The sequence below is a fragment of the Montipora capricornis genome, chromosome 14 (assembly GCF_036669925.1).
Source record: "Montipora capricornis isolate CH-2021 chromosome 14, ASM3666992v2, whole genome shotgun sequence".
In the NCBI taxonomy this organism is placed as follows: Eukaryota; Metazoa; Cnidaria; class Anthozoa; order Scleractinia; family Acroporidae; genus Montipora; species Montipora capricornis.
Genome location: NC_090896.1, coordinates 14,120,178 through 14,143,495, shown reverse-complemented (window position 1 = coordinate 14,143,495; position 23,318 = coordinate 14,120,178). Strand labels below are relative to the sequence as shown.

Sequence of the window (23,318 nt, the reverse complement as noted above, 5' to 3'; positions counted from 1 at the left end):
CAACCTTAAAGTGAATTTGACTCACTGAAGCAACAATCATAACATTATTATTGAAATGCCAATGCCTAAACCGGACTGAAAGGCAAGGTCAGGAGTCTCTTCACCACAGGTAATTAACCACATTGGAGGGCAGACTTTATATGTATCATTTAGTGTTGTGACAGTCCAGACCAGAAATAAGCGTCCTACACTGACACAAAATGCACACGCATTTTTTGCGTACACACGTTTTTAAATGCACGCCTTTTTGTCTATTATTCAAACTTATATTTAGCTGTGATGTTCTGTCTATTAAATGACATGTTGAACCCATTGGGAACTCGGAAAAATCCGAGCCCCAGATGGGATTCGATCCCACGACCCTCTGTAATCTAGTTGGGTGCTCTAATCACTGAGCTACTGAAGACTCTATGGTGAGCAAGGGTGAAATGTGGGTCTTTGACTCGAGCTGCATCACACAGCTGCAGAGTCAAATATCGACTGACAGCATAGCTCATAATTGCATTGTGCAGTCACCTTAGAGCATAATCAGAGATGCCGCTAACCAACCACCCAAGTGAGCGAGTATGAGAATGATATACACATATGAAATAAAATGTGGGTTTGAATCCCGTCTGGATTTTCCCGAGTTCCCAATGGGTTCTACATTTCCGTTCATATGTGTATATCATTCTCACATTCGTTCTTTCTATTTTTCCACAAAACGACAGACAGAACTGAATATTTAATTCCTGTGATCAACTTACATGTACCAGAACATTTGAATTGAGAAGCGGTGTCATTGGTGATTGTGAGTTTTTGAGCGAACCTACAAAGTGTAAATTTCTTTTGCCCTTTATGACTTTTGCTGGCCACTGATCGTTATTTCGACCCTTCCATTGCCAAGACTGCAGTTTGGAAGATGCCAGACAACAAAGAACATAGCTTCTGACCTTTCCTCCAATTATTCGCAATAAAAGCTTGTAAGATAAAGTGCTTTCCCAAATATTTGTCGAGCTTAATAATTTTGGGAAAAAAAAAGAAAACAGCGCTACTGAGGAGATTACTGTAATTTTGTAATATTCCAAGTTTTTTTGCGATCATCAAATACTCAGAATGGCACCACAGAAGTTGCAGTGAGGCTACGACAACCGAAAGTAAACATTTGGTTCCAGGCTCTCAAATAAAACACAATGTGGTAAATGCAGACTGGTCAGTACAAAATGCAGACTAGGTACAAAATAGGCCCAGTCTGCAGTCTGCATTTTATACTGACCAAAATGCAGACGACTGGAAAGTAAGTTTTTTCAGTGATTTTTTGCTTGTGTTCGCTTTTACCATGATCTTTCTTTTGCTTTTCAAGGAAGGTCAAGTTTACCCTAGAAGAAAATAAAACAGACGGCACTGAAAGGGGCTTATGTCTCTAAACGAATTCGGCATTCTTTGTCACGCAGGGTTTCAATGCCATGCGTCAGAGACCCATTTTGCACTTTTACTCCGTATGCCTCCAGTCAACCTGCTGTAATAGTCCTCAGAAAAAAACTGAACTAAAGAAAGAAATTGATGTAGCAGATATCTTAAGGCATTTGGTGGTTGAAGTTTGTCCTTTCTTGGTTGCATTGCTGGTGTGTTTCTTTGAAATACATCAAAATGTGAATGATCTCGTTTTCAGAGATAAAGTGGAATAAAGTACATCAGTAAAACTCTTTTTTTGACCTTGAATTGACAAAGTTCTTGACGCTATCTAATTTTAGCGTGATTCCTATTTGCTGGCTATTGACAGTAGACTCTGAAATGGCTTTTTCCCTTTTCCATTTGCTCCTGAGTGGGTGCTTGTTTTCTTTTAAAACTCGTGCAGTTCAGGAAAAATTCATTGCCAAACTGGTGAATTCCAAAGTAAATTTCACTCAAAAAACCGATATTGCACTTTGCGATTCATGCAATATCAGCTTTTAGCGTGAAATTTACGATGGAATTGACTGTTAGGCAATGAATTTTTATATAGATAAAAGCAAAGAAAATGATTCACCAGCAACTGGAAACATCAAAATGCTGCACAATTCGAAACCCCTTTATTTTCACTAACCAGGGAGCTCCACTTTTAGGCTTGGCTAAATCTATATATTAGATAAACGAACAACATGAACAGTGTACATGTACTTGACAAAAGAGGATTTGCATTTAATGGAAAAATACTACCCAGGATTTGACTGATTTAATGTATTTGTGTTCTTACATTTCTCCCATCAACTTTCTCTTTTTTTGTCATTAGGTGTGCTTGCGCAGCTGTCCTTTATACCATCCTGGTTCTATTGGGTTCAATATCTCTTCTGGAGTCCCTCGCATGGGGCAGTTAATAGAGTCGGCTTGGAATTTGGATGACAAGTGTCGCTTTAAAGTGTTGCCTTATGGCGATGAGAAACCTCCTTGCAATCCACCAGCATTTGAAGAACCAGATGCTGATGTTCCTGGCTCTCTTGGACTAAGTAAGTTTGATTTGCTACATTTTAGTCATTTCTTTATCCTAATGGGATTACTGAGCTACTCTTTTTTTTTTCCAAAGTGTGATTTTAAAAGGTACACGTACTTGTACAAAATAATAATTTCACATACTGTGACAATAATTGCTGTCATAGTTGCTTGGCAAACTCTGTCTCTGATGTTAAGGAAATCAAAGGGAGGCTGTACGTGTGACATAAATTGTTTAACGATAATTCCTTCACTAAAAGTAATAAGCAGAAGGCAGTGTAACTCAGGGTTTATGGCACTGGGTTTACTGGTAAGACTTGTTCTGACTACTGGTTGAATTTGATCCTGGTTGTCCCTGGTTTAACTGCTGAGGCTGCAATTGTAAATTGCCAACTGGTTTGCCCCTGGCACATTAGGATTAAGAGTTGTTCAGTTCGTTTCATTGCCCCTGCCCTAGAAAGCCCCTATGGGGAAGTGGTCAATTGAGTATGTATGTAATAAGATAAGCTACTTTTATAACTTACTGTGATTGCTCCACAGAAAATGAATGTGGGAGCCACTCCTCCTTTTAAAGTGAACCAGAAATAAACTGTAAGATTTAGGTTTTTTATCACCAGAATAAAATCATGGCTCTATTTATATTGCAGAGATGTCAATTTGGAATTCCCCCATGGCATTTTTTGAAAATATTATTTTATAACAAATACTGATCTCGATTCCCTACTGATTTCAGAGAGAAAAAAGGATCCATCTTTAGAAGCTGCAGATGACAAGTCCATTCAAGACTGGGATCTAAAGGATGTTATTTTTGTTGAGGATAAGCGTAACATACCTGTCGGAAAAGTTCTTAAGGTATGTTTTATTTTTGTTGCATACTGCTTTTGTGTTGTCTGTGCTTTACATGTAGTACATGTAGTTGTACTTCGTAGCTTGTTTGGATGGGTACGATACATGTGCATTGTACATCAGGAATTGAGAAGGTACTAATTTTATTTTGGGCAAAATGTTTGGTATCGTAATCATCATTCTTAAAGCAACTGTGGTGGCATTCCAGTGGGTCTCTAGCACAGGTGGGTCCAGTCTCTACAGCGTGCACTGGGTATTCCATGAACACCTGTGGGATGTTCACTTAAAGTTTTTAACGTTACGCCCTACATGTAGTTCTTAGATTGTTTCATGAAGGTTAATAGTTATCAATAAGAAACTTAAATATTTTGAAAATGAGATATTAAGTTACATGTATGTTCAACAACCTTCATTACAACTCTTATTGCAATCTGCAATCTCTCTTCTTTGGTTACGATAATCCAGTTTCTGTTTCGAAATATAAGAGTCATTATGTACTTGTAACTTGGGCTTGCAGGGTTTAACCAACATGGGTTGTGTTCATTTTTGTATTTTTATCCAGTGGTGTAAAAAGAAAAAATAACCAACAAACAATACATGTAACCTGAATGTTTGAAATAATTTGAAAAACACTTCAATCAAGTTACTTTGACGTTCATTTGAGTATAAATTATTGATGTCACATGGTTGGCACAGTGATTATGGCATTTGCCTTGAAATCCAGATATTCCCAGTTCAGGACTCATTCTGACAACTTGTTGAATTTAATCCTGATAGGCCCTGCTTAAACTTGTCCATTGCACTTATAAATAGCCATCTGGTTTGCCTCCTGTGATTCTTTAAGTTGTTGTTTTGTTCTGGTAGTTCGGTGTTGTTGTTTCTTTGGCCCTGAAGAGCTTCTATGGTGGAGTGGTTAATTAATTAAGGTAGCATTAATTATTCATCAATGGCCAGTATTATAGCCACCTCACTCAACTGACCAATTATGTAAGCCTCAATAAATCGTCAGAGTCCTTACTATGGCTCATTCAGAACTACATGTATGGCTCATTCAGGTACAAGTTGTTTCAGGATTCCTGCTGAAATTATGGAGTAGTTTTTCTCTTACAGTTATGTAGTAAGGTTTTTTTGTCTTGACATTGAATCAAGACCTTGAGGGAGAAAGAGAGTTGTTTGTCTTTCCAAGGTGGATGGCCCTTATGCTGCTGTCAAGTTCCCACCAAAGGAAAGTGGCCTTCAAGGAGCAATTGGAAGGGAAGTTGGCAACAATGAAGAAGCCACATTGCTCTTGCAAGACGTGCGCCTTCTGCGTAAGGATGAATTGCAGGTATACATTCATGGCTCTTGTACTTGGGGGAAATGGTTAACTGTAAACACTGATTTGGTGCACATCCTTTATTCAGAGTTTCCTTTTCAGGTTTGCATTCCGCTACCTTGTTCTTATTTAGAGTATTTTTTTGTATTTTATAATGATGCAAGCTATTATTAACAATCTTTTGTCCTTCATAATTAGCTAATATAATATCAAAAATACCATAGTACTCTTTGTTTGTCCCTCCAAAATTTTGCATAAGCATTGTTTCCATTTTCTCTTGGGATCACCATTATAAGGTCCAAGAGAAAATAAAAACGATGACTTGTAGCACGATACACATGTACATTAGTGGTTGCTCAAATATATTTTCCAATATCTTTGCAAGCTAATGACGGATTTCGTTCAAATTTTCTACCTTACTTGAACAGGGATTGTTGTTAAGTGATATGTTAAAAAATTATCATTTCGAAGAACATAAGAACAAAAAAATCTTCAAAATGCAAGAAAATAGTTACAAAATCAGCGTGTAACGCGTAACAGCTAATTTGCATGAAATAGTTCAAAAAGTAAAATTTCACCCTCAATGCAATCTATTGAAGAAAATTCAACAGAGCAGAAATATTAAATAGGAAAAAATGACACTATACACAAAATTACAGTTCTCCACATTTATTTTACAAATAAAGAGAATTATAATTCTAAGGACGGTTGCCCTTTAGTGCTTGTGTAACGCTCAAGGTCCGACAGCGCTCCATGCCTTACAAATACCAGGCTAGTGACTTCCAAACGCACCTACAAAAGAAGAGAATTTGTTTGAGTAAAGTTCATAACATTGTTTACCATCGAGTACGAAAGGTTTTCAAAGATTTCAAACGGCGATAAAGAAATAAAGAATTTTCGTGTTCGGAAACAAATCTGTTGCGTACTTTCGATTGGTAAAATTAAATATTACTTACCCACAAGAAAACCTGTATCTCAGCCTCTATTTACCAACCGTCGCCGATACACAGCTGCAGCACAGTTCACTTACTGGTCTTCAAATCCTGCTAAATTTCATAGTCTTCAGTAGGCTTAAAACGAAGAAATTCTACAAACAGTGAATCGGAAACATATTTCCAGTTGAAATTACAACCACGCTCGTAGCAGAAAACGTGCCAAATCAAACTAGAATCTAAGACATAATTAGTTGGGACACTTGAGCCGAACTTCGATTTTAACTTACGAATAAAGCCTGCTCCCTCTCCCCCCTCAATGTTGCCTTACAATTATTTTTTTTTTCGCCTGAGCAACCAAGTATTCATACCGTTTCGACTTTTGTCAACATTGAGGGGGAAAGAGCGAACACTGTCCCAACAATTATGTCTTAGATTGTATACGTGAGAAAGCCGACCAAAATTACGCGACTGAGATTATGAGAAACTGATCTCTTCTTGTAGAACGTCGCTTTGTAAAAGTTTTCTTGGCACTATAATTAAAACTAAGAGGTTTTCGAACAAATGTTAATGCTTTAGGGTTTAGTAATAATAAATGGTTTGTGGAAAAAAATGTATAATAATATTATTACGGCCCAAATGAACGTGTGACATGCATTTGGATTTGACGAGAAACAAAGAGCGGGATATCAACAGTTGAGTGACACAGTTTGTGTTTCTCAACGACTTTCTTAACGACTTTAGGTGGTCACCAGAGATAATTCCTTGGCACGACTTGCTGCTTTTGCTTTAAGGTCAGGAAGTCCACTTACCGGCCCCGAAGACCCATTGCAAACAAGATATTTCATTTAAAAGTGCTCGCTGTTCAATAGCTAAAAGCCTAAACAATAATTTGTCGTTAACATTTTATTAACAATATCACACATGTTATTTCACAAGTTTCGAAATGGCTTTATCGAAGGACTTTGAGTAGTTAAGCGCCGCTTCACCATGGTGAAGTGATATGCTGAAGGAAAACTTTCGGTGTTCTTATAATTATTACTTCACCATGGTGAAGCAGCGCTTATTTCTTTCGGAAGCACAGAAATTGGAAAGAACACAAGTAAGTGTCTTAAGCTTTCCCATGATCTTCTAGTTTCTGCAACATAATTTAGTTTGGTTTGCGTAGAAACTGTGAAAAGCGGATTTCATTACTTCGAAATACATCACCATTGTGTTCACTTCACCATGTAGTAAATAAGTACATGTAACTCAATTAGAGTCACGCGAATTGTACATATCGGCACCGAGTTGAAGTTATGGAAAAGTACCTTTACTGGCTATTGTTGGTCTTATACTATACTTTCCTAGCAATGACAACATTCATTATGATTTTAATACTCTAATTCAAATAATGTACGGTACTTTTTAAAAGATATGTGCTTCGCGGGAAGCCTTTGAAGTTTAGTAAGTTGTTAATTACGTTTAGTCAAAGTTTATCACTTCCTCTATTTGTTCAGTTCTCAATTCTTTTATGTGAGCCGCTGGAGTAGTAAGCTTATCATAAACAAATGACATACATGAAAGTGTAGTTACTTAATAATTGAGACGTCTTCCCTTGTTTGTAATCAGCAATGGCGTGCTTTAAATTGCTTAAAGCTTTCTCGCTTTACCCCCCCAACCCCCCCCCCCCCCCCCCGCCCCCCTCCCCCTCTCTCCAATGCGTGTTTCTTGAGAATCCTTCGGAAAATTGGGAATAGATTCTCGATACAATTTTGGTTCGGGACTTCGTGGTGGAAGCTTGATTAAGGTACTGTTGGCACGACGCATAGCGGATCTCATCATACCTGAGATTGGTGAGATATCGCCATCTTGAATCCACAGACGGTTGGTTCCTTTACCAGGCTTCAGGGGAAAGAGCGAACACTGTCCCAACAATTATGTCTTAGATTGTAGAATTGAAGCCACTTTCCAGCCGAAATCCACAACAAAACATCGAAGAAGTCCTGTGTAACCTCTCCTTAGTATCTTGGGGGGTGTTTATATAACAAATCAGGGGCAAATCAGAGGTAAGTGGACGTCACGATTGCGTTACACAATAGTCTACGAGGACTTTAGAGATGAATACTGAGAAGAAAAGCATTTCAAATGCTGAAAAGGTGGAGGGAATAAAAGATCTTCAGGGCTTAAAGGCCTCTCTTTTGTTAGAGAGAACATCACTGACACGAAAAAACTAGACAAAAATGAAACAGCTTTTGGGCTTGCTGGCACTTTGTGACACCTTTGTGGGGAATTACACAAGAAAAGAAATAATATTTATTAAGTACCTTTGACTGTAAATGAATAAATAATTGCCTCTTTTTAGTATACATGATTTAGAAGTAGTTGTGTTAGTTAAGTTTGTTGTATTTTAGCGATAATAGTCATGCTAAGCAAACCAAATAGTCAGATGCCACACCCAACAAGGATTCTGGGTAATTTCTAAAACAAGCTGTAGACGAAAATTATACCCTGAAAATTTTCCAAATATGTTTCTTTGATGTTAATTACTTAATATCTGGCAAGTAATGATGATTTGGGGATATTTTACACATTTCCATGAAAGTGCTCTATGTTACACTGATGTACATGTGTATCGTGCTACAAGTCTATGCTTATGCAACATTTTGGAGGGACATACAAAGAATATTATGGTATTTTTGATATTAGCTAATTAAGGAAGCAGTTGTCAAAACATTACTTTTTCCTGTTGCTGCTAATGTTATTGTCATACAAAATTTAATATTCAGTTGTTTATGGTCTTACATGTAACATTATCTTACATATCACATTTTATTATTTTGTGATGAATTCTTCAAAGTGAACTACATTCAGTGATATGAAAGAGGCCAATTAGTTGTAGAATGTAATTTTTTACATTACCTATTTTCTTGTAGCTGGTAAAGTCGTCTGCTGCTAACAAGATCCCTGACTGTATTCAGCGCACTCCAAAGCTGTTGTGTGTTCCACCAGGCACTAGACCTATTGCTGTTACTGTTAACTGTAAAGGTATAGTAAACTACCTTCTTGTGATGCCATCATCGTTACCGGTATTGAAACTCTAGCCTTAACACAAGCGATTTTAGTAAAAATAAATTATTGTACAGTGTATCTGGTAATTTTTAGGCACTTACACCTGTACTGTTTATAAACGTATACCATCCATTGCAGTCAACAAAAACTGAAGATTGCTTTAACAGTAACTGTTATGATTATTGAAAGGAGTAGGACCAGGTGTGATGACAAAACTGTTTTATAAAATAATATTTTTTCCAAACACAATAATTGCTCATGGGTAGCCTTAACAATTTACGTACCTTATTCGTAATAATTTTTGTGGGACTTAATTTTCACAATTTTCAAGAGATCTTGAAATTAAAGACACAGGAAAATTAAAAAAGCAAAATTTAATACCCTGTTATGAAATCCTTTAACTGTCGGAGTTTGAGCCCTCTTCCTTTAAATCAAAACAATCTTGCTGTTGTTCCAGTAAAATACATTTATCCTTGGTGCACAGTGTTTAAATAACTCATATGGCTCCTTGTAACTCGTGACAACAAGCTGTTTGTATTTTTTACTTATTTCTCTGTTCCTTGTCGTGGCCTCCATTTCAATAACAACCTTGATTGGAATTTCCTATCCTCCTTGCACAAGTGGTGATCTTAATAATGCTTTGCACCCGTAACTTTGGGGTAAACGAACTGAGACTGACTGTTTGTTAATGCAGATCACTAGTTCAACAATTTTCACCAGTTCCTTTCTTTCGCCAAATTGCAAAATTGAAGTTCTGCAAAATATGCCTTTTCCATTTTTGGGAAATTAAAATCCCCGAAAACAAGTATGAATAAGGTATGTTTACCTTGAGAACTGTCAAGGTTTCTTTTATATCATTATGCTGTACTCGTTGATGAGATCATGCCCATGTTTTGATGAAAGTGTTGTTTTTTTTCATGCAGGAGTTCATGTGATATTGAGGACGTCATCATTAGGTGTTCGTTATGCTCTGTACAGCCTTGCATCCTCCAAACCAGAAACTGGAGGAACCATGCCAAAAGTCTGTGCAACCTTCCTCAGTCAGCCTGGATCACGAGACATTAAACTATATCCAACTGGAGATGTAAGTTTAAAGTGGTTTCACATAGATAACAGTTTGCTGTTCAAAAAAAAAAGTTGCATTTTTTGGTCTTCTACAGTATCACATTTCACAGGAAAGCATAACAGTGTATTATATTTTTGCACTTTTTTGCATTGTGATGGTGTGAAAGTTGCTACTTTTAGCCATTGTCCTGTAGGGCACTTTTTGCTTTTGTGACCATCTTGCCTCTCTCTTTAGACAGCAAAGCAGATCTGGGTTGTTACAATTGTATAATTATTGTTTGTTGTTTACTTGGAAGGTTGTTGTTCTTTACAGAGACCCCAGCCTGGCTACTTGAACAAATCGTTTTAAAAAGGGCTGTTCATTCCTTTCACAACCAATATCTAAGCTGAAATTTTCCACATAAAGAACAGAGGAAGGAATTCCTTCATTGCATATATGAACAATAATTGGAGAATTAATTGTGGGAATCGTGTGAGCAGTTACTCTATGTTAACATTGTGCAATTGTTGCACAAATCAAAATCAGCAGTTTAACAAATGTTACAAAACCATTTTGTTAATCCCTTTGGAATCAATGTCTGGGCGTCATTGTTGAAGACTACAGTAGTTTAATAATTATCTTAATACCAGGCCCCAGTTGTTTGAAGGGTGGATAACTCAATTGGTTTTGCTAGTGTACATGTATATCTGCTGGATAGTGATTTATCCGGTGGATAGCGTTTTCCACTTTTTGAACAGCCGAGGCCAGATGTGGCCCTATGTTTAGTAATTCTCAAGTGTTGTTTGGATTTCTTTTTGTCAGGATTCACTCATTATGATGACTGATGCGAATGGTGGACTGTTTCCTTTGTCAAAGAACTTTCTTGGTACTGTTAAAGATCCTGCTTGGATGGTGAGTACTTGAGCACATACTGTTATTCTGAAAGAGATAAAAGACAGCACCACTTCTATAAAGGCTTCCTTGCGGTATTATTGATTTTATTTAGTACATCCCTTAGTTTTTTAAGGGCAGACAGCACTGTTGCACTATCCACTGGATAATGCCTTATCAAAACAGACACCTGTAAACTTCTGCATGATGGCGATTTTAACCCAGCCCTGGGCCACCCTATTCACTGTCAATGTGTTCAGTTCAAAGGCCTGATCAACTTAAAAGTGAAAGTTGTCAAACACTCTGATTCATGCATCATGTATGTCCTTGTAAACTAAAACAGGTACATTGGTGCACAGATAAACAGAACCAAATCATTCTTCTTAATATGTTTTACATGTCCTCTCATGTGTCAACTGCATGTGATTTGTCAATAATGATTGCAGGCTCGTTTTCTTTTCTTAGGCAATCAGCAGTATTTCTTTTCAGCATCTCCATAAAAAGGGCTTCTACAGGGGTATAAGCTGTAGTCTATCAACCCATCTTCTTCTGTCTTGGCGTTTTCAACTTTCATGTTAATTTGTTTGATTTGGTGCTTTAAATTGCTAAGTTTCAAGAAATTGAACATCTCATTAATTTTATGATTGTTTGACTCCTGTTATGTGTACGTTTATTGCTTGGTTTGTTTTGTTCCTTTTTATTGCATCTTTTTTTAGGATATTCCTCCACTGCAAAGCCTTGGCGTTGGTGTTACATCTGTGAGGCCTGGGACTGAATGCAAAGCGAGAGCTCTTGTTGTTGTTCTTGCCGTAGAGGTACATTGCTACTCACTAAATTGCATGTTATTTTTGATCGATAAGCCATGGGCATCACAGAACAAAGCCATTGATATTTCATAATTAATTATTTTTAATTATTTTCATTAATTAGTCACTGCTTAATAGAGTACTTAAGACTCTTACATCATAGGTTGATGACGTGATGTGCATTGGGTAAACAAAGATTTGCATTGCAAAGAGAATCTGTGAAGCGTAAAGATTTTGTCTCCTTTTTCTTCTTTCTACGGAAATTCTTCCGTTGTTTTTGGGCATGGTACAATACTGTAGTGCTTATGATTGCTATAACAATTCAACAGTGGAAGGGCTATCATGGCATGGCTTTCTAGACAGTGTACTTATATAAATATTTCGGTCTTCAGATTTGTAAATTAATCTTCCCCACATCTTGTACATGTAGGTCTGGATATCTAGGATAAAAGGGACCCCAAAAAGGATTTTACAGTCACCAAACATATGAAACTTTGTTCAGCCCACTTTCAAAAAGACGATTTCGTAAACTTTTATACTATTAAAAGGAATCTGAAAACTGGGGCTTCCCAGTCAACTTTTCGCTGGATTAAAAAAAAAAAACACTGAGAGGCATTGCCAGAAAACAGAAGAAGATTGAAGAGATGAATGCTGTCCTAGAATCAGAATTAACAGAAACAGCATGAAACCTGTAGGGAGAACTTCGTTTCCCGCTCCATTCAATCAGACTTTGAGATATACCTTGTGAACACAGATTCGCAGTGACTGTTTTGAGAGATCTAGCACAAGGTAGAGACAATGAAGTGAAAAATTTAACCATTAAACTGGATTTTCCAGCCACGAAAAGTTTAGAAGGGTGCTTGAGTTTGTTCTTCCAGGAGGGTGCCTAAAAAACATAACAAACTGGAACACTAAGGCAAGCAAACACCAAAGAGTTGATACTTTATTGCCGTTCGACTCTGATCAAGAATCGTCGGGACGTGTTGATGAGTGCAATTTGGATCAAGAAACTGATACTGACGATTCCTCAAGAGCTCATGTTCTTTATGTAATTGTGCACTTGTCAATACAATACATTGTTCAATATTAATTTGAGACAAATAAATTTACAAAGAAAATAGATGAAGAAAGAATGAAAACTCTTAAAAGATAAATGTTGACTTGTGCACAGTGACGAAAGTGGACAATGTCATGTTTGAATAAAATAAAAAAAAGTAATAAAGAGTAATTTGTCATAAAATTGCATGATTTAAAGCAGCCCTTTTAACATTCGGGAGAAGTAACCTGATTTTGGAGGAATTTATTGACTCTCCCCACACCAGACAGCTGAATAAATTAATAACCTTTAAAAACTTCATTTTAATGACAATTTTGCACTTTAAAAATAACCTAACATGGATATAAATTTTACCCCGCATTACATGAGCATTTCGCTTTATTGACATTTCCCTCTGCGTGAGGAGCTTCGGACTTCTTCTGACTGCGGTAACAGCGGTTTTTTATCTCAGACGTTCGAGGTCGCCCGCCTACCTCGTCAACTGAAAAACATCGTGCACATAATTTTCTGTGAAGAATTGAGTACCTTTTTGACCAATTCCCTTTTTCCCACAACCTTTGAGATGATTTAGGATTGTGATCGGCAAGACATTTGCAAGATTTCGTGGCGATTTCTTCCACGCTGCGTAGGAACACCTGCTTGCGGCCACCATCTTGAATGTTATATATATATATATTTTTTTTTTGATCGATAACTTTTTATTATGATTCACACTACTTACAACACTGGTACATCTACTTACACAACTTACAAAAATTACACAATTAACAACTACTAAAATCCATTATACTACCATCAAGACTATTTAACACTTGCGTTGCGTACGCACTACTTACAATACAATGCACTTACAATTACAGGTGCTACTTACGATAATACAATTGGAATACTTACTCTACAAAAACAATATGATTACTTTTTAAACTTGCAATACCAATTTATACACTGCTTACAAAATAATACGATTACAGATGCTAATTATATTTATATTCTTACATTAAAAACAATGAGCAACAAAATAAAAGATACATGCATATTAAAAATAAATAAATAAATAAATAAATAACTTAATTAACTATATTGGAGAAAGTACCCATTTCTTTTCAAAGAAGTTGTTTTTGTTGATCTTTTTTTCAGTTTCATATTTAATCTTAAGTTTCGATTGCAGTCCTTCAATTTTAGGAAGTGTTTGGCTTCTTCTGCAGTCCCACAAAAATAATTTTCCAATTACTATGAAATACTTTAATAAATTTAATAAAGGGCATTGTTTTGATAAAACTCTAAATAAAGCGTTTTGCGCAGAAAGATACATTTGCTGATTCGATAAAAAGTACCAGTACGATTCGAAGTCAGTCCAGAACGTTTCAGAGTGAGGGCATTCATGATAGAAAAGGTGATATAAATTCTCAGGTTCATCATTACAAAAAGTACATGCATCATTAATTCTAAATCCAATGTTGCATAGTTTGCTGTTGGTGTAAAGAATAGAATTAATTACTTTATATTGGAAAGCCTTAACATATGACTCAAGTGCAACCAAATGTGGTAACGAAAAGATTTCTTTAAATTGTTGGCTTGTGAAATTAAAATCACTCTTCAATTTACGGATAATATTAGGAGGTTGAGCTTTTCTTGAGACCAGAAGCAAATAATAATCTTTTGATTTTTTGTCTTTAATATCGAAAATTTTATTTCCAATTATAAGTGATGGGGATATGGTTAATCTATCTAGGCTGATCTCCAATTTAGAAAAAACCGACCTCCTACGGGCTCTAATAGATGAAGTAAATATGTCTTCCACGTTGCGTTTGAATCGTTAAATAGTCGTTTTAGCCAGGCTAACCTTAAAGATTTAACCATGCTTTCCAAATCTATCATTTTTAGACCACCTCTCTCATAATCGTTTATTACAGATACGCGAGTCACTTTATCTGTACCTTTCCATAAAAACTTGAATAACAATTGATTCAATTTATTCACAATTTCCTTTGGTGTAGGGAGTAGCGAACATACGTAAACGAATTTTGGGATCAAAAAAGATTTAAATTATTGTCACTTTACCGTAAATAGAAAGGCCCCTAGAGGACCAGATATTGGAATGTTATATTTACCCAATAGAGACCACATGACTGCGAAGCTAAAGAAGTCTATTCCGTACTTCCGAAGCACATTGACTTAATTTCACTGGATGTACACTGTAGTTGGGCCTTCTGCACATTGTTTTATTTTTATGTCAATTTCTCATGGCAATCCCAGAGTCATTGCAACATGACTCAGGTTCACCAACTACGTAAAAGCTGAAATGAATGATTGAGATGGAAGTTGTTGACCCCAGTAGATGATTTGAAGAGATGATATTTTTTCAATGGTGACTCTGGGATACTCAGAAAAAATCCGAGTTCTCCTTGTGCATCTATTCAATTTTTGATATATTTAAGGTGTTTGAAAAAACACGTCTAGAACCTCCCTAACCTGTTTGCCTCTTTGGGTGCCCTATTGATGAGTAAAGTTATATGGCATGGGAGTAAAATCTATTAGTGGCGTTTTTAGGAGGGAAAGGGCCGGTTGAGTCAAGAAAAAACTTTACATCTGAACCTTGCTTGAACACCTGCCAAAATATATTCATGCAAGGTTTCCAAGCCCTGTAATCAAATCATGGAAGTCTTGCTCTGTCTGAGATTTCTATTATTCTCCAGATAAACAACTTCCCAGCATAAAAGCACTTGGGAATCCCAACTGTGTTTTCTAGCAAATTGTCATTTATCCAACGTTCTATCCACCCTTCAAACAACTGGGGTTAGGTGGGTAAGGGAAAACAAATAAGCATTCCAGAGGAATTCACAAACAACTTAGTAAATCGTTTTACATGTACCTGGAGTGTCCTCTAATAGCGATAAACTGACTTTCTATCTAGAGCCAGCAGTTGATGTCTCATGTTCTTAAATGCGACTGGGATGCCATTAGGCATTTTCTGACATTCTTGGAAGAAAATCCAGGTGAGAGCTTTCAGAAGTTTGTATCTGTATCATTATCATCATCATCATCATCATCAACTGAAATCATTGTCTAAAATAGTATCTGTGTGCTTTCAATTCAGTTCCAGTTCAGGTTTTCATATGACCCCTATGGCCCTTGAACTTATTTAGTTTGAGATAATCAATTGTAATAGCAGTACTTACATTGTACCAATAACATTACAAGTCACATGTTCATAATTTATTTACCTGCGAGGAGCGTGGGAGTTGTAACTCATTAAAATGCTCTCTTGCACTCATGATGATAATTATATTACAGAGGAGAGACCCAACACCGGGAACTCCATGCACTACTCTTTGCAAATAGTGTGTGGGTTCTTTTACGTCCCACAGGGTTGCAGTCATCAATTACCAAAAAACTGCTTTCAGAGGCTTTTGTATTTGATGGTAGACAAGTATTTTTGTTTCCCTTGTATTTTATATCCAGTTGTACTATCTGACGTTTCACGTGTTCTTTTATCAGCACATTTTAGATGAACAATAAATGAATAGCCGTTCAAGTGAGGCCTTGGCCTGCTTTTGAGAACTTCAATATTAGCTTAAACCGATCTACTGCGTAGGATTAAAGTTTTCAAATGCAGTTCAAGGCCTCACTCGAACAGTTTATTCATTTTATTACCTGGGATGCCACAGGCAGACCATGTCAAATATCCATTGGGGTATTTTTTTTGTTTTGTTTTTTTTTTTTCTTCTTTGTACTCACAAATGTGCATACCCCGCAGAAATTGAATTAAGCCCCAGAAACCGGGGATCCGGGGGAACAATCATAACCTTGTATAATAATTAGCTTCCGTGATTCGAACCTGTGCCCATGCATTACAAGCGCACTACTCGGTCGCAAAGTCCTGTCTTAAGTCCCAACTAATCGAAAGCATTTCATCAATTATATATTATTGTTTAATTTACCCATCCAAGGAAGTTTTCATGTGCAGTTAACTGTTTTCTTGAACTAACTATTTTTTAAAGATTCTCTGAAACATAATTGGAATCAGTCTTGGCTTCAGGCATGTTTTAAATTATAATGGACAGATTGATATGGCATGTATGGGCTTTAATTTAAGATAACATTGGGACTCATTTTTTAGTATGTCTGCACATACTGTATTGTAGTGACATTAATTCCTGTTCAGTACAGTTTGTGCACTGACAGAGGAATTAAAATCGATGTTATGTCAAGTTCTACGGGTAACTAGAACAGAAGACAAATATGCCTTCGTTGTAAGAACTTTTAGCAATAGGATGTTCAAAGAACATAAGAAGAATCATGAGCTGCAGGCGAATGATTTACGAATTCTTCGAGTGTTCTTCCAACATCTTAAGTGGTTTCTCATGCCTTTAAACCATAGAAACTTGTGGTCTATTGCCCTTATATGATAAGTCAGAGGACGTGTGAAATTTCCATTACGTAAACGCCACGTTGTTTCGGCGTCTTGTTATTGTACTATCTGGCTCTGGCCATCAGTTGTTAGCCCTTAAACTGAAACTTGTCCTAAATATGGACTCACAATATTTGAATTTAGTGGACATGTATGAGATATGGTGATATTTCCAAATCAATAAGACAATTTTGTATATTTCCTTTTGTGTCAACAGCACAAAGGGAAAGCATTTTAGAGGCAGCTTTGCAAGAGAGGTGTGACGGCAACAGAAACATTCTTCATGCTTGTGTGTCCAAAAGTTTCCCAGTGTCTGCTCATGAACCTGGTGAGACAACAGAATCCCAGGTTAACAGTGGGGCAGGTTCAAATAATGGTGCTCTCGGAAATAAGCTGGAATCCATTAAGGGTGCAGTAGATGCTCTAGCAGCAGCAGTAGCAGCCGCAGCAGCTGCTGTTCGTTCAAGTGGTAAGAGTTGCTGTTTAAAGCTACAAAGTTTGTGGGCTTTTCAGATGAAGGATGTTTGATAGGTGGCTAAACTCAGTAGGTTTAAAAAGAGAACCAGGAATCCTACAAAATAGCGATGGAATTCATCACCCAAATCAAAACCTATTAATCTCCGACTTGATTCACTCTTGTGTTTTTCATTTCACGACAAGGACGGGATAATTCTTAGACCCTAACATCAATGTACTTCCTGTGGACAGAAAAACTAATCTTGCCTTCAGCAATCACATAGTACTGTATCTCATCAGGAAAAGGGAGTGAAGAAGAAATTCATGTTTCATGCAAAATCCTAGCGCAAAATATCAGTTCTCTTTTTTTGGTACCAACACACAAATTAGGCCCTTGTTGAAAAAGTAAGAACTCTTCTGTGATGATTTCAAATGGTTGTTCCTTTCTTAAACAATGCAGAGAGTTATTGCTACCCTGTTTGAAATTTACCTTCCATGAATGTTGTATTTGCTAAGCTACAATCTAGTTAATAGGTGTAACAGGGACCTCTGCTCAGCAAGCCATTAATGCTAAGTATTAATCTGTTCTTCCCCTTTGAGATTTATGTACCACCGACTGTGGATCAGAAGTTATTAAAAAGGCCTTCCCACCTTTTTTTTGGCGTGAAATGATTCTTCTCTCCAAGCATTTGTTTCACAGTAATCATTTTAACCAAGATACTTATTGTGTGGTATCCAACAAGGGCTGCCAATAGTTGTTTTTGTTGCATGTTGCTCATTTTAATCTCCTTCCTGATGATTTTTCTAATCATTTTGCCGCCAAATCATCAATACTGTGAACAACTGCATTTGTACTTTGGTATGACTTACAGTGTACATGTACCAAAATCCAATCTGAGGGTCCAGTAATCAATTCCTAAACCCACTCATTCATTACTCTGGTCTTTTACAACTAAAGCTCTCATAGCTTGAAATCTTGATAGATGGATAAGTTGCCTCTGACAGATTCTCTTGGTAAGGTTCCTTGTGGACCCAATAAACCCTTTGGTGATTAATAAACAAAATGTGAGTGATACGTAGTGACACCTAACCAATTTATCTTTATTTAGATGGCACTGTCACCTCAGGAGGAGCTGGCAATGGTACTGGGTCTGGCGGTAATCCTATTGGGAATGGAACACCCAACAATGGTGGATCATCCAGATTGGGTGTGCGTGAGATGATGCAACGAGCAGTTACTGCAGCACGATCTTCATTGCTTGATGTGGAGGAAGATGCCCCTATCCCTACTCTACATTGGCCCCCGGAAGGTCCAGGTGATGCTAATGGAGTAGTCAAGGATCACAAAAAAATCTTTAATTTTGTTTTCCCTCTCATCATTTCCGTTTTCTTTATATGTAAATGCTTCTTACACACTCAATATTTCTCATATGGGTATCTTGTGTGTTGTTTATCTTAGTGCATCTAAGAATGTGTTACTGTGGGGTGCAGGGCTGGTGCAGTGTAAGAGCAGTCGCCTTCCACCAATGTGACCCGGGTTCGATTCCCAGACTCTGCGTCATATTTAGGTTGAATTTGTTGGTTCTCTACTCTACACCAAGAGGTTTTCCGCGGGTACTCCGGTTTCCCCTCTCCTCAAAAACCAGCATTTGACTTGATTTGCTTTCATCTTTAATTTTAGTTTACAGTGTCCCCAATTAGTTCTCCAGCGCTACAACGACTAGACACTTAAATAAACTTCCCTTCCTTTTTTTCCTTTTTTAACACATCGATCTCGTGTCTTGTTTACCTTGGCGCATCGTAGGCTTTCTGTCTCAAAGCAAGCTTTACATGCAAGATCTCTTTTGCACAGTCCCGTGTTAAGCCAAGCTGAAGCTTACATTGTAATGATCTCTTATGAACTTGTGTATACAGCACTGTTTTTAAAAACGCTATCTTCACAAGGATGTGCATTGGGTCCCTGAACTGTATGTTTGGTTAAAAACCCTACAGATTACTAGTCTTTTAGGCAACTTCCGTTAAAATTCCTATGCAACATTTACGGTTAATGAGTGTTGTCTGCCTTCCAATAGAGTAATACGAAATGTTATGATTTAGCTTGATTGACTGAAACCATTATTGTAGTCATAATGGAATCCTCTCTGATTTCCTAATGTTGGTGGTGGTAAATATGAATTTTTGCAGATTCACAGGACAATGAATCAAGTTCATTATTAACTCCAGCATCTTCAGTGTCACCAGCTGCGACCGGGCCATCCACAGCAGCAGCAGCACCAGGATCTACAGGTGCTGTTGCAAGCTCTCCAGCCTCACTGACAGGGTCCACTCAGGGCACAGAACAGACTCAAAGGAGTAAAGCTCTCCGTTGCCTCAACGAGTTATGCGAAAGTGTGTTGTTAGCTCCATACCTTCTTCAACTAATGACAGCAAAGTAAGCTATGTTTTTGTTAATGTTGATTGTTTCCTTTTTGTGGAAAGAATGTGGATGCAAAAAAAAAAAAAAAAATGGGTGTCACACTAGAGACATTGAGGTAAAGGAATTTATTACAACAAATCATAAAACAATTCTGGCATTAATTTTCTCGAGGTTATCACACAAGATTTATTCATAAGGGTGTTTTTTCTTTGAGGTTGTTATGCCCTTACATTGATAATAATTATATAGATTTAGCCAAGCCTTACTGGCTGTAGGATTAGTGAAAATAAAAGGCTTTGGAACTGGAACCTTTTTTAATTATGTAACATTTTCTTCCCTGCCTAAGTAGTGAATTCCACGGTTAATTTCACCTGAAAAACCGTCTGATCGCATGAATCACGAAGGGATGAGTGTGATATCGGTTTTTCCACCGCAATCTGCTGTCGAATTTACCAGTTAGGCAATTGATTTTTCTTAAATCGCAAGAGTTTTAAAAGAAAACAAGCAAATCCTCAGCAAGCGAACAGATAAGGAAAGAAGCCATTTGAGAGTAGACTGTCAAACGCCAGCGAATAGGAATCACGCTAAAATTGGAAATCACAGACGTACTATAGCTCGTGATGTGACTGATCGTCTTTGTCGGTTCCAGGTCAAACAAGGAGTTTTATTGATGTACTTTATTTATTCCACTTTATCTCTGAAAACGAGATCATTTACAATTCGATGCATTTCATTGAAACACGCCAGCTTGGCTTAGAACCAGAATCGGCTAGAAAGGACAAACTTCAAACAAGATCTCCAACAAATTACCTGTACGTGCTCTAAACAAACTTCTAAAAACATAAGCTGGTGGTATTTCTCCTTGTACTTTTACGAGAACTCATTGCGATTACATGTTTAGAACATAAGTGCAAAATTCTTGTCACTGTTGAGGCACATCGAAAAACAGTTAGGCAAGCGGAGTAAAGAAACTTCTTGTTCGCTCGCGTTTTAAGGCCAAACAAACCAGCAACAGATCCATTATTTCTGTCCAAAAAGAGTACAGATGATTGTTATTTAATACTAGTTAACAATAAAAATTCGAGTTTCATTCCTGAACAAAGGAAAAAACGACTAAACCACGTTTTAGAAATATGCATCCACTTGAAATAACTCATCCGTAGAAATAACAACCGGTTTAGTGTCCAAGAAAAGAATTTGTGGAGTAACTTCTTCCACCATCTTTAAGCTATTACTGGTGTGCCGTTTTGTCGTCCTCGTTCTCTTTCTCTCTTCTTTCGTTTCTGTTCTTCTGACATAGGCCGTCCAGGCATCTTGCAACCTTAGTAGATTCGAAATTAAAAATATCTTAAGACATACCAAAAACTGCAATTCAGAGCAAAAAGCAGCCCTAAACAAATTAAAAATAAACACTCAGCTTTAAGTTTATATCCCTCCAATGCTTGACTTGAATAACTACAGCTATATTATGTTAAACCTGGATTGAAACCAGCGAAAATGCAAGAAAAATATATTTTCCAGACCGTACCTGAACACGAAATGCATTGACTGTCAAGAGCTTTGCTGACGTAGCATAGCTGTGTAGCCGCGTCGAGCGACAGAAAGAGCGCGAAAAATTAAGCCTCGTTCAGGTGTGAGTGTGAGTGTCTGACCTGGTTTGAGCCCGCGATCCAATCAACAACCAGTCCCGGGTCAGCGGTCAACTTAAAAAAAAACCCAGCTGACCTCGATAAGGTCTAACTTGAGCCCGCGATATGGTCACGTGATACTGGTCAGCGGATACCTTGTTTTGACAGGTGTCAATTGACCAAAACATTGATGTCCAATATCAAAGATGTATGCTGTAAACTAGCTACAGTGTAAACTGGAGTATTGCCCCTCGATGAGCTCTAAACTTGAGCCCGTGATATGGTTACGTGATACTGGTCACATTGGCATACATGGAGGGGCGGACGGACGTACGTACGGACGTTCATGACGTCGTGGCTATAAAACCAAATTTTCTCACCTATGGTGCTCCGCGCGCGCGGAGCTCCGCTATTACTTCAAGAGGAAGGAGAAATTCCAAGCATTTTCTGAGAATTAAAAACAATCTCACCAAATAACCAGAATCATGCTAACATTGTTAATCTCGCAGATGACAGTCGCGAATGTGTTTGCCGCATTGACTGTTAAGTCTAAACACTTAACACGCCAAAGGCGCGCTCATGGAGCACCATGTTTAAGAAAATATGGTAACCATCTATGCGAGAAATTCTGGTTTTAACTATGACGTTATCATGCATCCGTACGTCCACCCACCATGTATGTCAATGTCACTAGTTTCATGTGACCATATCGCGGGATCACGTTTAGAGCTTATCAAGGCGGCCATACTCCAGCAAGTTTACAGCGTACATCTTCCATGTTATGGTCAATTGACACCTGGCAAAACAAGGTATCCGCTGACCAGTATCACCTTAACCTCTCACCGGCTCAAGATTCGTGCTCATCGAGGTCAACTGTTTTTGTTCCTGAGTTGACCACTGATGAGGTAATCAGGGGCCTGTTTCTCGAAAGTCCCGAAACTTTACAGGCCATCATGGGATGTCACAATTACCTCTGTATTTCAAGGACGCGGAGGATTTGAGTCGTCAAACTTCAAAGTCAGTTTACTTTTTGTTATCTTGAAAACATGTTAAAAGATCGGCTCTCCAGAACAAGTGGTTGGCAGGTTCACAAATGGCTATTTGGCCCCAAAACGTTTTCGGGACTTTCGAGAAAGGGACCCCAGGACACCTAAATATAAACGTGGCATTATTTTGGCACGTGCTTTGTATGGCTCATTGCGGCTACACGGCCATACTATGTGAACTAAAGGTCTTAACAGTCGACGCTTTTCGTGCTCAGGTGGAAAACGGTGTGGAAAAAAAATTTTCTTGCATTTTCCGCTGGTATCAATCCAGATTTGACATATATAGCTGTGATCAGGACCACACTTTTTAGAGCTGCTTTCTGCTCTGTATTGCAATTTTTGGCAAATATTAAGAAGGTTTTAAATTTTGAATCAGATAAGGTTGCATGATGTCTGGACGACCTATCTATATGACAGAAGAGCAGAAATGAAAGAAGAGAGAAAAAGAACGAGAACCACAAAACAGTATACCAGTAATACATGTAGCTCAAACTTGGTGGAAGAAGTTACTCCACATTTTTTCGGATGCATTGTTTCAAGTGGATGTTTATTTTTAAAAAGTGGTTTAATGGTTTTTTCTATTGTTCAGGAATGAAATTGGATTTTATTTTTTCAACTAGAATAGACCACTTTCGATATATTAAAATTCAGTCCTAAACAAAAGGCATCATCTCGAGGCTCTGGGGAATAAATATAAGGGTTGGTATGAGTTTATTCCCCTGAGCCTCGAGATGATGTCTTTTGTTTAGAACTGAATTTTAATATATCGAAAGTGGGCTATTAACCAACGATCATCTGCACTCTGTTTGGACATAACGAAAAAGTTGATTTGTTTGCTTGTTTGCTTAATTTTGCTCTAAAATGCGAGCGATTAAGTGTTTTTTACTTCGTTTGCTTAACTATTTTTCGATGTGCCTGTGACAAGAAAATTTTGTCCTTTCGTTATAAACACGTAATTGCAGTGAGTTCT

At 37.5% G+C, this 23,318-nt stretch overlaps 2 protein-coding genes and 1 long non-coding RNA gene across 4 annotated transcripts in view; 1 reads left to right on the top strand and 2 right to left on the bottom strand.

Moving 5' to 3' along the window:
- Positions 1–23,318, bottom strand: part of LOC138032119 (beta-parvin-like) — a 212,006-nt gene that overhangs the window by 57,234 nt on the left and 131,454 nt on the right. The gene's annotated exons all lie outside the window — the stretch shown is intronic.
- The window catches only part of LOC138032116 (E3 ubiquitin-protein ligase UBR5-like), a 90,456-nt gene that overhangs the window by 28,890 nt on the left and 38,248 nt on the right, over positions 1–23,318 (top strand). For both annotated transcript variants that reach the window (XM_068879709.1, XM_068879710.1), the window contains 11 exons: positions 2,252–2,465; positions 3,182–3,300; positions 4,481–4,621; positions 8,457–8,568; positions 9,516–9,676; positions 10,460–10,549; positions 11,245–11,343; positions 15,306–15,387; positions 17,020–17,271; positions 18,368–18,574; positions 19,443–19,689. In XM_068879709.1, coding sequence (XP_068735810.1) covers positions 2,252–2,465; positions 3,182–3,300; positions 4,481–4,621; positions 8,457–8,568; positions 9,516–9,676; positions 10,460–10,549; positions 11,245–11,343; positions 15,306–15,387; positions 17,020–17,271; positions 18,368–18,574; positions 19,443–19,689 — 1,724 coding nt within the window. The remainder of the gene's footprint in view (positions 1–2,251; positions 2,466–3,181; positions 3,301–4,480; positions 4,622–8,456; positions 8,569–9,515; positions 9,677–10,459; positions 10,550–11,244; positions 11,344–15,305; positions 15,388–17,019; positions 17,272–18,367; positions 18,575–19,442; positions 19,690–23,318) is intronic.
- LOC138032128 (uncharacterized) lies at positions 5,263–5,779 on the bottom strand. Its single transcript, XR_011128280.1, has 2 exons — positions 5,566–5,779; positions 5,263–5,401 (listed from the first exon to the last, which is right to left on the bottom strand). It is a non-coding gene; the product is annotated as an uncharacterized lncRNA (long non-coding RNA).